Below are 13,978 nucleotides of genomic sequence, written 5' to 3'. Positions count from 1 at the left end.
GGAAGGTCTGAGCACAAACACGACACCAGCCCCCGGGGTAGCTGAACAGGCCTTTAATACGAGCTTCGACATACAAAATACTGTACAGTACAAAGGAAGGACTAGAAAACTAGAGCTTCAAGTAAAAAAAAAAGCTCAAGTTTCATTTTAAAGTGAAAGTACAGAATACAAAAGCACTAAGTGTGACATTACAGGAGGCTGCAGTTGAGGTGGGGAGAAAACAGTCCCCAGGCAAACGCACCCTTGATTAAAAAAAAAAAAGACAGTTACTACATTAAATCAGGCAGCAGTCTGAGGAACCGGCCCAGCCCTCTGCCTCGTGCCTGATGCGTCTCTGCGAGTCTCAGTGCGTGTGGGCGAGAGCAGGAGCTCTGGACGGGGCTTTGCTCCTCCCCTGCACTGACCCGGGAGGCTGCAGGCTTCCACCGAGCTGCCGGCTCCCGTCCCGGGGAGGTTCTGCGGCACTGCTGCTGGGGCACGGCCGACGCTCAAGTGCTGCGTCCTGTGCGGAAAGGCAAGGCTCCGTGAAACCTGCACGGGGCATCCTGGGCTCCCCTGGCACCTGGGGAGGCTCCGGCTGGGCGGAGTGGTGAGAGGGCGAGGGAAACGCCGCAGGGCAGGCGGGACCTCCCTGAGAGCCGCGCACCGGGGCTGGCTCGGGAGGGCAGGTGGCGGTGCCCAGCTCTGTGCCCCAACACCCCGCTGCGGCCGAGGCTGCTCGCTCTGAGCTCGGGGGAAAACCTTACCTTTTATCTCGTCGTGGGCAGCGGCAGAGCCGTTCAGCTGCTGTCCCTCCTTAAGCAGACCTAAAACGGAGCAGAGGGTAAGCACCAGGCGGAAAGGTGAGAGCATCAGAGGTGCCGAGCCCGTGTTTCTCTGGGAAGGCGGAGGCGCTGAGAGCGCTTCAGAAGTGATCGGTGCCAGGGATCTGAACGCAGCACTTAGTGCTGAGCAGTTTCACGTGACAGGCTCTCCTGCCTGGGTTTCACCTTCAGAACACGCACCAGCAAGGCTCTGGCTAGCAAACTTGTTTCTTTTTTCGGATTTTTATGATTAGTGAGATCTCTCATATGTAAAAGCATTAGCTTGGTCTGCACAGCACGCAGGTCACTGAGACCGAACTGTGAGACTGGAACGCTCTTTCCTTTCACTAGAAAGGGAATAAACAACATGAGCTACACCTCAAAAATTGAGTCTGGATGTGTTGGAAGCAGTAGAGCTGTTTTCACTGTATGAACATAGCTGTGATTGTGTGAAAGTAAGCCCCAAATCCAACTGCGGTTGCAGACAATTCGGAAAAAAAAATCTTAATGAGTAATATAGCACAGAGAAAAGGGGTCACGCTGCCTGCACTCCAGACATCACAACGACCATCAAGAACCGTGCTGCTGGGACAGGATGTCACCCGGCACTGCCTGCAGCCCCTGTACCTGTCCGACCCCGCATGGCGATCTCACTCGTCAGCCTCTCGAAGTACTCGGGCAAGTCTGCGTAGTCATCTCCATAGGAAATCACTTTAATCCCTTTGTCCAGCATGTTCTCACGGAGCTTCTTGAACTCATCCACGTCTCCTCGCCGCACAAGCATAAAGTGCTCCAGGTCTGACTTGTGCTTCACAGCTTCTAAAAACAGGGCTTGAAACGTGGTGTCATCAACAGTCCAACCACAGCCCAAGAAGAGGAATGACTTATTTTCATACAGCTTCTGAATCTCTCGCTTTAAAAAAAAAAAAAGAAAAGAGATGTTCTTAGTAAAGGCAAGTTTTATCTTCACAAGGTGAAAGACAGAGTACTGCTTCTAATTTAGGAGACTCTTCAGGAGTGTCACCATTCCCTCAGCCCACATGCAAATGTGGCGAGGTGTTTTTGCAGATTAGCTGGCTACAGCAAGTTGCTCAGGACTTTGTCCCCTTTGTTCTATTTAAGAAAATCCAGGATTCTGATCACCCTGCGTGAGGCCCGGCTCTAAACTCATGTTTTACGCTCAGCTGAATCTTTGCCCGGTTTACACACAGGCTTGCCAGGGGCTGGAATGGGAAATGGAAGATTTGTACATGCAGAGTTCTTAAGATATGTAACCTCAAGTCAGCGAGCGCATGTTCGGAGGAGCTGCAACAATCGCGAGGTTTAGCGAGGGGCAGGTGACTGCTCTGGCAAACACAGGTTGGGGCAGGCTGGAAATTGTTCCTCGCTTTTTGACCCAGTGAAGCTAAAGGAAAAAGCAAAAGGAGCTTGTCCATCCCTGCCGGTGTGCCGCGCAGAGCCAGCGAGGTGCCTCACCATGACCTCCGTGTTGCGCAGCACGTTCTGGTACCCGGCTGGGTGCAGCACTATGCCGCTCGGGTTCGTGTACACGCCGTGGATATGCAGGACGCTGAGCTTCCTCTTCTCTTGCGCCCACTCCAGCACCTGCACAAAACACGTGCCAGAAACGTTAGCGAGAGCAGACAGCTCAGCTTCCACCAAGTTGCTACGGGGATATTCCTTACTCAGGTCTCCTGCGTCTCCTGTTCTAGGATTGCTTCCTACCTCTTCAAGCGTTGAATTATGTGCTGTCAAAAAGACAATTTTGAGAAGCTTCTCAATGAGGCAGCTTCTTTTTCGTGTTACATCTTATCTCCTCAAGGGGTCCCGAGTGCACATCACAGCCTGCAGCGGCAGCCTGTTGCACTTGTTTGGTTCAACGCTTCAGCTGAACGGCTGATGCCACAGGAAGAGACCCAATCAATACACCGGACTCAACAGAAAAACGGGACAAACTCTAAATGTTGTGTCAGCATGTTTCACGGGACTACAACGTGCATTTCTTGGCCCCTCTAGGCTCTGGGAAGATCTGAGAAAGCTCAGCAGCTGACCTTCATTCCAGAAAGCCACTTCCGTGGCTGTCCGCTTACTCCTACAGACTGCAGCCCATTTAAGCTTGCAATAATTAGAATGCTTATTTGTATCGCTCTAAGTCCTTCCAGCCATGTAGGTTAAGAGGTCACACAGGAAACGCGAAGCACAGAAATGAGTCAGAATGGAAAGAGACTAACAAGTACTTCACAGCACCCCACGGTGCGTGTGCACCAAACAAAGACACCGTGCTCTCCACGAAGAAAGCCCGCAGCGTGAGGACGAGGTGGGCAGGCGGCGGGGAGCGCGGGCTGTGCTGTTCCACGCTCTCATTTTCTGCCTGACCGCAGGCCTGCGGCCGCTGGGTAAGGAGGGAGGTTTGTCCGAGGCGAGCAGCTACAAACCCAGCAGCACGGCGGAACAAGCTGCAGCACAGGGAGGTACCGCACACGGAGCCACTCGGCCGTTTTGGGAAGAGCAGGGAGAGTGGGAGGGATGGGGGAGGATGAAAGCCCCCAGGAGCTGTCTCACAGGCTAGGGCCCTGAGAACGCTGTCACGACAAGCACTCATCGGTAAATGACCAAAATAGGCCGGCTTTGTTTCTCACTCGGGGTTCCTGGGTCAGTCAGACCTGTCAGTCCGAGCCTTATGTGGAAGCAAGGCTTGCGATACTTCAGCAAGGCCAAGCCACAAGTTTCGGGGACAGAGATCAAAGAAACGCCTGGCTCAAAGGCTCCTCCTGAGCAACGGAGGTCAGCCAGTGAGCGCGGCACTTCAGAAACAAGCCTGCATCTTCATGCCTCTGCTCGCTGCCCCCAGCTGTCAGAGCCTCTACATGGAGTTCGTCTAACAGCACGTAAATTCCCAGGGACAGCACAACCCCCTTACACGGGCATAACAGCACACCCCGCCGCTGCGCTGCCCTGTGCTGCCCCAGCTCAGTCCTGACTTCAGGAAGAACCGTCATCTTTTACCTTCTTTTCATCCGTCAGGTCGAGAGACTCCAGATGCTTCCCCTGGTGCGCCGCATACAGTTCCAGCAGGTTATCAAAGTTCGTGGTTAGCACGAGCGCCCCGTTTTCCATTAGGTGAAGCACAGACTGAAGCAGCTGTTTGCCAGAATCTTCCATTTTAGATTCCAGGTCATCAAACACCTCGTATAAACAGTCTTTGAAAAATGTTGAGCGAACATTGCTTGTGCGCTGAGAAGCGGAGAGAGATTAAGATCAGAGCCTGGTTTCTGTTAATATTTCATGCCAAATGAACACACACAAACTCCCCACGTTTCTTGAAGGACTCTGCAAAGCTAGAGGGCCTTGCAAGGCAAACACAGTGCACTTCTATCACATTTTTTTTCTTCAGGTTGAAAAGCAAGACCATGAGAACGTTTGAAAAGAGACATTCATCAGAGCACTGCTCCATCCAGACTCATCAACACAGCTCTGGGGTCAGAAATAAAGGAGCGTCACTCTCCACAACTGACCGCTGGGATTTCCTCTTGCCCTCTGGAGGCTCCCTGGCACGCTCATCATTACATATCCAGAAGCTGGTATGCACAGAGCCTGAGAACGAGACCTAAGCAGGCACAGGAGGGCACACGGCTGTTTAAGGGGACACACAGGCGCCTCTTTGTGCTCCCGTTTGCTCCTGACGGTGCATCGGCCGTGCAAATGCAGATGTGGCTCAGAGTCATCAGGCCCAAAGCACCGCCCCAGGAACCCAGCGCAGTACGAGCCCTTGCTCGGTTCCTTGCACATACGGTGCTCGCCGGAGGACTGGCGGATTTCCAAAAGCCAGTTCCTACGACAGGGGTGGGAAACTGGGACATTTACGTACCCTGCTCTAAGCACACTCACCGGAGACAGCTTCTGGATAAGGTCATGGGCAACGTGAACCAAGTTCTTGTCTTCGTGGAGACACTTCTGAAACCTTTTGCTCTCTTCATCTTCCAGAAGATCAAAGTCAATAGCAGCATCCAGGAGGGCCTGGATCAGCCCCTTCCAAGACTTCAGTGCTGGGACTTGGGGAGCGACCGCTGCGCTAATTCCTGTCCCAATCACCAGAACAAGCTCCCGAGGCTTCTTGGTTTTTAGGCTTGGCAGCAGCTTCCTGCAAGAGGGGAAAGCAGCACAGCTGGTAGCATCACACACAAGGGGATGTCCTGGGTCACGGCACATGCACACCAAGGACAAGACTGCCTAAATTTTGCATCAGCACGTCCACTGGGGTTCTCCGATAAACAGAGGAGAGGCAACCCGGTGTCCCCTAAAGGCGGAGCCCAGCTCCACAGGTCGGTGTCAGATGCTCACGGCTGCACGGTACGGAAGTGCGACGGCACAGGGAGGGCCAAGGCCGCGCAGCACAACTTCGGAAGCACAGCTAAGTCACTTGAGTTTTGCAGGTCGGGAGGGCCAGAAGTCTTGTGAATGACTGGAAGCTAACAGAAAAGCTGGAGGCACTGCAAAAGATGCAGCAAGCAACACAGAAAGTTGCTCGTCGATGTAGGGGCGCTTTTAAGGCATGGGCCGGTTTAAGGCCTCGTCCCGCATCAGGAAAGCACACATCAGAGCCCTGTGAGAGGAGCGAACGCAGCCGTCACTGTGCCCAGCCCAAACAGGTGCCCGACACCACAAAGCTTCCTCTGCCTTTACGCGACAGGGGCCAAGGGGGGGCTGAAGACAGCAGCCCTCTTTAGAGCAGCACAGAAAAAAGGAAGCGGGGGCTTCCTCCCAGCGCTCTGCCCTGGAAAGGCCCTTCCCACACCCCAACCCTCCTTGCTGAGAGGACTGCTAAGCCTGGGCGCTGCTGTGCCAGAAATCCCTTCCCTGTTATGTTTTCAGTGTCAGCGGGACACCAAGGCCAATCTTCTACAAGGCCACGTCATAAGAAGAGTCTAATCGAAGGGCTGCCTGGCTATATGCTCCTTACCTGCTCCTCCTCCGCTCTCCCTTGTTCCTGGCCTTACACCTGCACCGTGCTTTTAAATTTGATGCTGTCAAACTTCCCTTAAGTGGAGGTACTTCTCCCCATCCTGCTGTGCCTAAAGGCAGCCTGGCGGCGAGCTGCTTTTGTGAAGCGGGGAGGGACTGCAACTTCCCGGAGAACCTCGGCCTTGAGCAGAGCAGCAGCGCGGGGAGGCAGCTGGCTTGGAAGGACTGCTTTTATCTGCAAACATGTGATCCTCTGCAGGAATGGGAAAGGAAACAGACACCCCGCAGATGGAGCTTTGCCTTTTCTCCTCTACCGCCTAAGAAAACAAACGAGTTAACCTTTTCTTCGGAAGGACTTCACCATTAGCTGCTGCGAACCAGTTCTAGATTTAGCGGGTTTTAGTCTGGGGACTGCAAGTCTCGCCTCCAAACACAGTATTCGTGCTAATGAACTACTATAAAAACACAACTAGAAACTTAGGTGCTGAAAGCCAACGGGCAACACATACCCAAGAAGAGACATTCTTTTCCTGCGCTGACAGACTCGTGATGTCCTGAGCAAGGACAAACGCCCGCCCAGCCTCTCCTGCTCATTTCATTCACTGGGCCAAACTGGAGACAAAGGCCAGAAGAGACAGAAAGTGTATTCCAGCCCTCCGGAACCCATAAATAAACCAGGTGCGTGGAAGACAACTCCCTAGATGAATCAGCCTCTCCTTTGCGGGTGTCCACCATCTGCAGGTATGTCTTAATGCCAGAGCCGAGCCCATCACAGCAGCCGCAGTAACGACCTTGGCTGGAGAGAAGCGGAGGTACGCCCGGAGTTAGCGCCATGCTCAAAATGGAGCAGGTCCCCACGCAGAGCACTGCAGGATGACCTACTTATCAGCACAGGCCGCCTCGAGAGGGGAATTATTTAGCCCTCACGTGCAGCGAAGTCCAAGTAATTTGAATAACTGCCAGCCCTCCTCGGAGCCACCATCCAGGCGGGGTGCAGGAGCACAACTGCCACAAAGAGGCCTGGTGCTGGGGGTGGGCAGCACCTGAGTGAGGGTTAACACCAAACAAAACTGCGGAGACAGCGCAGCAGAAGCAAGCTTTCTGTGCAACCACGCATCCTGCCTGAGGGGTTAAGAAAACAAGCAGCAAAGCAGTTCCTTGGCACATGCTTGGCATTAAGGCCTTTGTTCCACGCAGGGCAGAAAAACACTCGTTAGAGGGCAGGGCTAGAGACAGCGCACAGCTCGGCTCAGCAACTGGAACGGAACGACTGCTAAAGCTTTGTGCCAAACATCATTCTCTTGAAAGAATGATGCAAGATTACAGAAAAAGCTCTTAGGAGAAGAAATTCGCTGGAGTACAGTTAAATTTACCTGGGCTTTTTTGCAGGTGGCATCCCATCTTCCAATAATGTGTCTTTACCCAGGCTCACGGTAGAAGCCATCCAGTTTCTATAGTAGACAAATCACCACAAGCAAAGTCACTACATGCACGCAACCCAACGCGGAGCACACCGCAGGTTTTTGTTCGGCCAGCTCGGAAGGGGCAGGTAAACACCCAGCTTTGTTATCTTTATGACACCGCCTTTGGGCCAAGAATCGCGCTTCCTTGGCTCTGCACTTTGCACGTCGGCTCTCGTCCGCCTCCTCAGCTTCTTTTACGACCAGGTTTGCTGAGAGCGCCTGGCCGCTCTGTCCGCAGGGCGCCGGAGAGCCGGGAGAGCCGTCCCGCGGGCGGCGTGCCGCTGCCCCTCGGAGCCCAAAGGGACGCCTCCGGCGGCGGCAGCACCCCCACCTCGCCGTGCGCAGCGCTGCCAGCCCCGTCGAGGGCTGGGCGCCGAGACCCCGGCGTCCGTCGTGTGCCGGCACCACGCTCCTGCCCCGCACGCCCTGCGCGCCGCAGGGCCCCGCCGTCACGGTTACGAAGGCGGCTGAGCGCGCGCCGCAGCCTTCGTTTCACCCTGGCCGTCCTCCTGTGTCCGACGGCCCCGCACCTGGGGGCGGCGCCGGCCCCCTCCCGAGATGCTGCGTGCTGGAGAACTCGCTGCCTCAGGAGCGGCAGGAGGGGAGCAGCACAAGATCTGCGCTGGCTACAAAAGGCTGCCGAGAGGACTTCATTCTCCAGCGACGAGGGAAGGATTATCAGCCCGCCGTACCGCTAGACGCGGTGGGGTCCGACCTTAAAGCCGACAGAAGGGAGGCCACGTTCCCAAGAACTCTTCCAACAGCCCATTACATAAAATACAGAAGGCCTGCCAGCAAACGCTCCTCTCCCACTTGCTTCTCCAAAATAAGTATTCAAACGGAAAGAAAGCAGAGAGGTCTATTCGCCCCTATCTGTTGTTCCTGCCAATTGCAATGACGAGTCCAACAACAATTCTGGTTTCTGTTAAGCCAGCGGCAGGCTTTTGCCAAATGGGAAGGTACAAAAGCAAGCGGCCTGCAGTGCCGGCCCCGTCCAGGTACTGCAGCCTCTCGCTGTCCCGCAGCCGCAGGGAGAGCCGAGCGCTTGCTCTCCACACGATGCACCTGCAGCCTCTTCACCAGCTCCAGGAGCAGAGCTGCAGCACTCAGACGTAATGCACAGGAAAACCCTACCCAGGCAGGAAACCTCGGCCGGGCTGTAAGCGTGAGCAGGAATCACGTAGGAGATTGCCCCAGGCATCTCGGTAACTCGTCTTTTCGCGCTGGATAATGGGAACGGGACGCGCCGCCGCTCACAGGAGCAGTGCTGACAGCGTGCTCGCTGGCCTGCCGTTTGTCAGCCCTTCCGAAAACCTGCACCGCAAGGCAACGCCTGGCGGAGGGCAGCTGGAGAGCCGGTCGTGGCACTCTGCCTCCTGAACCCCCACCCAGCACACGCTGCCCGCCACCTAAATATTCACCTTCATTGTGCGTTCAAGCTCAGATTTAAGAGCAAACTTTTAAAAAGCACTCGGCAGGTGAGGAGTCAGGCTCCAGCCAGCCGGGCTTACGCACCCCACACTTGGGAGCTCCTCCACCGCACACCCTTCTGAACGTTGTACCCTGCGTTAAACCCATGGCAGGGCCCGACTGCACCTTTACGCTGTTCCAGGAACCCCGACAGGAGGCTGTCTCCTGCTGTTCACCCCCCGTGCCCCCCCGACACCCACCCGGGCAGCCGTCGGGCCTTGCCGAGAACTATTTCGGGGGGCAGCTGCCAGGGAAGCCCACGCTCTGAGCGGCGCTGCCTGGTGGGCGGGAGGAAGGAAGCGGGGACCACGCACACGGGCACTGCTCGGGCAGACGGTCGGACAGGCAGTGACGGGGAGCTCACCGCGAGCGGAGGCAGCCAGGGCAGGACACAAAAGACCGAGGGGAAAAAGCCCCGTCAGGAGGGAAAGGTCTCCCAGTTTTGCTCAGGTGATCCTTCCGGAAGGACAGATTGCTTCGCAAAGCCAGCCAGGTTTTAATTAATGGCGTAAAGAAAGAGCAAACATTTCAGATGAGCTAGGGACTAAAGCACAGGCCCGTCGTGAACTCGAATATTTAAGGAAGTTTGTACAAAGCGACACGCAGAGCTCCCAGCGCTGCCCGCGTTTGCCCTCGCTTCTCTCCTAGGCAGCACACGTATCAGCCACGGGTAAAATCCTCCCCAAAATACCCGTTCCTCAACTGGTTGGGTTTACAGATGTAATTCACCTTTATACTGGCTTTACGCTGCAAATTATCTGTTCTCTGAGACTCAAAACCCAGGCCTAGCTATAAATCCCTACCCGGGCCGCCCCGTGTTTTGCTTGCTCACAAATTCGCTAACCCCTTGCCCCACCACCGCTCGCATTTTGCTCCTCTTACACGTACGCAGTATTTGGAACAGCACAGGGCGGCTTAATTTTTAAGTGACTCTAAAGCATTGAGGACATTTCAAAAGTCATTTTGAACTTCGGAAAAAACATCCCTTAGAGTTACCAAGAATTAGCTTTCTAATACCATGAACTTCAGTTTTCATCTCTACTTACTGCAGATAACCAAAAAGAAAGAAAAAAAAAACAAAACACAAACAATGTCTGGACTTCTCCTGTCTCCAAAAAAGTGCTGTTTGTTCAGAGCTTTAACAACAGCAAAGCTCTTCCTAGCTACAGATTATTTCTCTCAAGATCAAGTCTTGGAAATTCAGCCAGGAAATGTAAATCTCCGGATTTGCAGCCTGGGAGAGGGTCTGCTCTCCTGGGGGACAGATCTCGCAAGCACAACCACGTTCTGGCCAAGGTAACTAAAATTAAATAGCATTATCTCAGAGCACGGCACCACTGCTGCGTGGAAAATCCTGCACAGGGCACCTGGCAGTGACCGACTGTGCCGTGAGCGTCCCACGGAGAGGACGGAGACGGGATCTTGCAAGACAAGAAGCACTTCTCCAGCTTCCTCCTTGAAATGTCCAGAGCTCTCCAGGTACTTAGACTGCAGTAAGCTGGAGGCAGCACAAACACCGCCCTTGGCTCTCCCTCCCCCTCCGCGCCTCGGAAATTTGTTAATTTACCTTAGAGCCTCTGAGGTACAGCTAGCTCCTGCTGACTGTAGGAGGGAGTTTGCTGATTCATCGCTAAAAGCAAAATAGCGGAACAGAAGGCAAGAAAAAACAGTTAAGGAAAAAAGAGAGAGGGTATAATGTCACTTCCTACTTTTTAATGGAAACAAAGGACCGTGATGAACACTGAATCGATGCTCTGTGCTCCCGGGACAGATTTTCCCAAGGAACTGTTATCTTCAAATGATACGCAAGCTGCCGGCACTGAACAAACCTTCTTCCACAAAAGAAGCTTTAAGGACAACAATTCCATGTTTAATACAAAGACGCATCCAAGGAGACAGCTGTGAAACACATGAAACACAAAGACCTAGCAGAGGCTGTGCCAAATTAACGCTGACATTCGCAGGGTATTTATGTACAAAACACCCACGCTAACTCGATCAAACAAGTGGATCGGGAGGGACCACGCTGCAGGAGGGACCACGCTGCTCACTGCTCGGTGTCACTGCTCAGTGTCTGGCCCCTGGGCGCAGAGCCACCCTGGAAGATTTACGAGGTATTTTCTCTCCGCACGCAGCACCTACAGGATGGGCTGTGGATGCCCTCTGTTTGCCTGCACACTCAGCAGCCAGTACACAAGTCAACTACACTTGAGGACCTGAATATTTAAAGTTTAAGCAAATTAAAAAAAAAAAAAATGTTCTTCCAGCTCGGTGCTCTTCAGTGAGGAGCTGTTCCGTGACAGACTCACGCTGGGCAGCATCCCCTAAGGGTGCTGCTGCACGCAGCTGACAAGATATAAACACACAGAGCCCTGCTGATTAACGGTATTTTAACACCATAAGGTATAACCAATCGCTTCCTATCCATTCTAGAGATTGAAAAGTTGAGTTCGTGGCTGCGAAGGCGCAGGGTAAAGCAGGAGCCCTCCAACGTTTTTGGCTGGGCCCAGCCGCCAGCAGCACACGCAGCAGCAGGGAGCAGACCCGGCTCCTTCGATGGGCACGCCTCACACTCCTGCCAGCCCTGCATCTGTCATGGGCTCGAAACTCCGGCGCTGCAACATCCACATATTAATCCAACAGAAACGCTCAAAGTACAGAGCTAATTAGCGAAGCAAGTACAAATCCTCTGCTCATCTATTATTTTTAGCTCCTTTGAGAGCCACCAGCGGGGGCCCAATTCAGAACTGCTTTCTAAACTAAGCTGCTTTAAGACGCTGGGAATAAGGCAAATATTATAGTTTAAAACTCGCCATGTTTCAGGTAGGAGAACCCGGAAGGAAGTCAGCGAGCTGTCCTTGGCCGATTCCTGAGCACTGCCCTTCCACACAGGCGCTGCGGTTGCAGCAGGCTCACGAGACCCTTCCTTTCCTTCTGACACCCATGGCAGGGTCAGACTGCAGGCGCAGCGGGGACCTGCCAAGCGAACAGAACAAGCCCTGCTCTGCTTGCACCGACGCATGAACCCTCTGCCTCCTCTGATACCAAGTCAAAGCGACACCCAGCAGCCGAGGTCTTAATTAATAGTGCAGTTCTTCGCATGAGTCGAATTCCCCCTGGCTGCATTAAACGTCACCGACTGAAGCCTTCAGGAGGTCTGTACCCTAACAACAACGCCGCACGGGACAGCGGCTGATGGGCTCCAGACGAAGGCATTCAGACACAGGCTCCCCGTCTTGGGGCTGTGCCCAAGGCCAGGCTGGATGGGGCTGGGGGCAGCCGGGGCTGAGGGGAGGTGTCGCTGTCGCTGCCCGCGGGACAGGGGGGGACTGGGTGGGCTTTGAGCTCCCCCCTAACCCAACCACTCCGTCGGTCCGCCGGCCTCGGGCAGGACCCACCTGGGGGCTGGGGCTCGCCCTGCCGCAGAGCCCCCCTGGCAGCCGCCTCACCTTTCCTCCTGCGTCGCCCCCTCCTCGCCGCCAGCTGCCTCCGCTACACCTGCGGGGAAAGGAAAGGAAGAAGTTCTTTTCAGCGGGTGGCCGCCCTGCAGTGTTTTCAGGGGGAAACACTGAAAGGAAAACAAACAAAAAAACCACGTTTTGTGCGGGGGGGAGGGGGGGGGCAGAAGGCTCTCAGAGCGGGGCGGCTGAGGTGCGGCACCAGGATCCCCCCTGGCCCCTCAGGTCCCCCCATGTCCCCTCAGATCCCCCCCAGTCCCCTCAGATCTCCCCCCGGCCCCTCAGGCTCCCCCCCAGTCCCCTCAGGTTCCCCCCCCCCCCATCCCCTCAGGACCCCCCCATCCCCTCAGGTCCCTCCATGTCCCCTCAGATCCACTCCCCTACTCCCTCAGGACCCCCCCCGTCCCCTCAGGTCCCCTCAGATCCCCCCCCCCCCGGCCTCTCAGGTTTCCCCCCGGTCCCCTCAGATCCCACCCGGCCCCTCGGGACCCCTCGGGACCCCCCCCTGCCCCCCCCCCCCCCCGCCATGGCGGCCCCGGGCTCCCCTCAGCGCTGCCGCCCCCCCCATCCTCGCGCGCGACCCCGGCCCGCCGTCACCACGGCAACGCCCGCGCTGTCGCCATGGCAACGCTCCCCCCTCCCCGCCCTCCCTCCCCGCACGCACCTGGCGCCGCGCGCCCGGCCCCACGAGGAGACGCCCGGCCGCCGCCGCGCCCCGCGCAGGCGCCCCGCGGCCCCGCCCCCGGCGAGCTCCGGGGGCGCAGAACGGAAAGCGATTGGCCCGCCCCCTTCGCCACCGCCATTCCATTGGCTCGTAGAGAAAGGGGCGGGACTTTCCTCCTGGAGGGGGGGGGGGGAAGGGGGCGCGTGCGTGAGAATTAGCTTTGTTCTCACGAGACTTCGAGGAGGCCTAAAAGGGGCACGCGCATGCGCATGGCAGTTGGGCTCTGGGCACGGTGCGGGGAGGTTCGCTCTTGTGCCTGTCCGCGCGAGGGAGCTGGGGCCGGGTGGGGTAGGGGGAAAAAGCTGCCAGTTGCTGGGCACCTCGCGTGCTGCTTGGGCCCAGGACGGCCCCGCGGGTGCTGGGTGCTCCTTCGGGGCGTGCCGGTGCTCGGGGTTTGCAGGTGGGGCTGGTTCACGCAGCCCGTGACTCACCGTGCCGCGGGGCACGGCCTCGGGCGTGGTGTGGGGCCTCCCCGCCGCGTGCTGGGGTGGCAGCCGCGGTGGAACCACTGCTCCCAGGTCACGTCTGAGTGAACACGTTTTTAATATCATTAAGTGTTTTTAAAATTTTACTGAAAGTGCTGTTTAAAGTAGAATACTAGTAAATATTTTTCAAGATACTGTGGAGCTGAATAGCCTCTGACCTGGGTTATTCCATAAATAAAGGAATGGAAAATTCTCATTTAGAACTCATGGTGTTCTGTTGTTGTTGTTGTTTGTCATTTTTGAGGAGAAAAAAAAAAGGTTTAGTAACGGACCAAGCGCTGCCACACAACCTCTTTTCCTCTTGGAGGAATCCCGGCAGGCGTTGGCTCCATTTCAGAAGCCTTTGAGCGTTCCAACAGCAGGAGGGCTGAGCGAAGCGGCGCGGCGTTAAAAACCTCGCCAGCTGCCCCGGAGCGCGGCTCAGCCCTGGGTTCCTTCCATCCCCACCCGCCCCGTGCTCCGCGGTGCGAGGGGCAGCTGGGTGCCCGCGGGGCTCACAGGGAGGCGTTTCCTACGGCACGGGGCAGCGGCTGGGGGCTGCCCCCATCGCCCGGCGGGCGTTGTGCCCGCCGATTGCACCGGCCGGTCTGTCCTCTTGCTGGAAGCCTTGGGT

At 56.0% G+C, this 13,978-nt stretch overlaps 1 protein-coding gene across 6 annotated transcripts; it reads right to left on the bottom strand.

Moving 5' to 3' along the window:
- Window positions 1–38: 38 nt before the first annotated feature.
- FAM118B (family with sequence similarity 118 member B) lies at window positions 39–12,979 on the bottom strand. 6 transcript variants are annotated; one of them, XM_066981251.1, is made up of 9 exons: window positions 12,821–12,907; window positions 12,148–12,196; window positions 7,139–7,216; window positions 4,692–4,944; window positions 3,810–4,037; window positions 2,280–2,408; window positions 1,431–1,716; window positions 747–806; window positions 39–502 (listed from the first exon to the last, which is right to left on the bottom strand). In XM_066981251.1, the coding sequence occupies exons 3-9, from the start codon at window positions 7,207–7,209 to the stop codon at window positions 489–491; spliced, it is 1,041 nt and encodes a 346-aa protein (XP_066837352.1). In that variant the 5' UTR covers window positions 7,210–7,216; window positions 12,148–12,196; window positions 12,821–12,907; the 3' UTR covers window positions 39–488. The 6 variants fall into 6 exon arrangements, with proteins under 6 accessions (XP_066837352.1, XP_047919404.2, XP_013044057.3 ...); XM_048063447.2 differs by lacking the exon at window positions 12,821–12,907 and adding an exon at window positions 10,266–10,328 and having other exon boundaries at window positions 12,148–12,255; XM_013188603.3 differs by lacking the exons at window positions 12,148–12,196; window positions 12,821–12,907 and adding exons at window positions 10,266–10,328; window positions 11,512–11,629.
- Window positions 12,980–13,978: the final 999 nt, after the last annotated feature.

The sequence above is a fragment of the Anser cygnoides genome, chromosome 21, assembly GCF_040182565.1.
Source record: "Anser cygnoides isolate HZ-2024a breed goose chromosome 21, Taihu_goose_T2T_genome, whole genome shotgun sequence".
NCBI lineage: Eukaryota > Metazoa > Chordata > Aves > Anseriformes > Anatidae > Anser > Anser cygnoides.
Note: the sequence above shows the minus strand (reverse complement) of the source record. Positions and strands in the feature narration are given on the sequence as shown.

What these genes read in the sequence shown, in the direction of transcription:
- FAM118B (XM_066981252.1), bottom strand. Translation starts at nt 12,964, where the DNA reads ATGGAATGGCGGTGGCGAAGGGGGCGGGCCAATCGCTTTCCGTTCTGC. An exon ending in GGCCGGGCGCGCGGCGCCAG is followed by an intron (nt 12,267 to 12,820) that starts GTGCGTGCGGGG and finishes TTTTCCTTTCAG; the next exon opens with TGTTTCCCCCTGAAAACACT. An exon ending in GGGGCGACGCAGGAGGAAAG is followed by an intron (nt 4,945 to 12,147) that starts GTGAGGCGGCTG and finishes CCCCTCTTGCAG; the next exon opens with GAAGCTGCTGCCAAGCCTAA.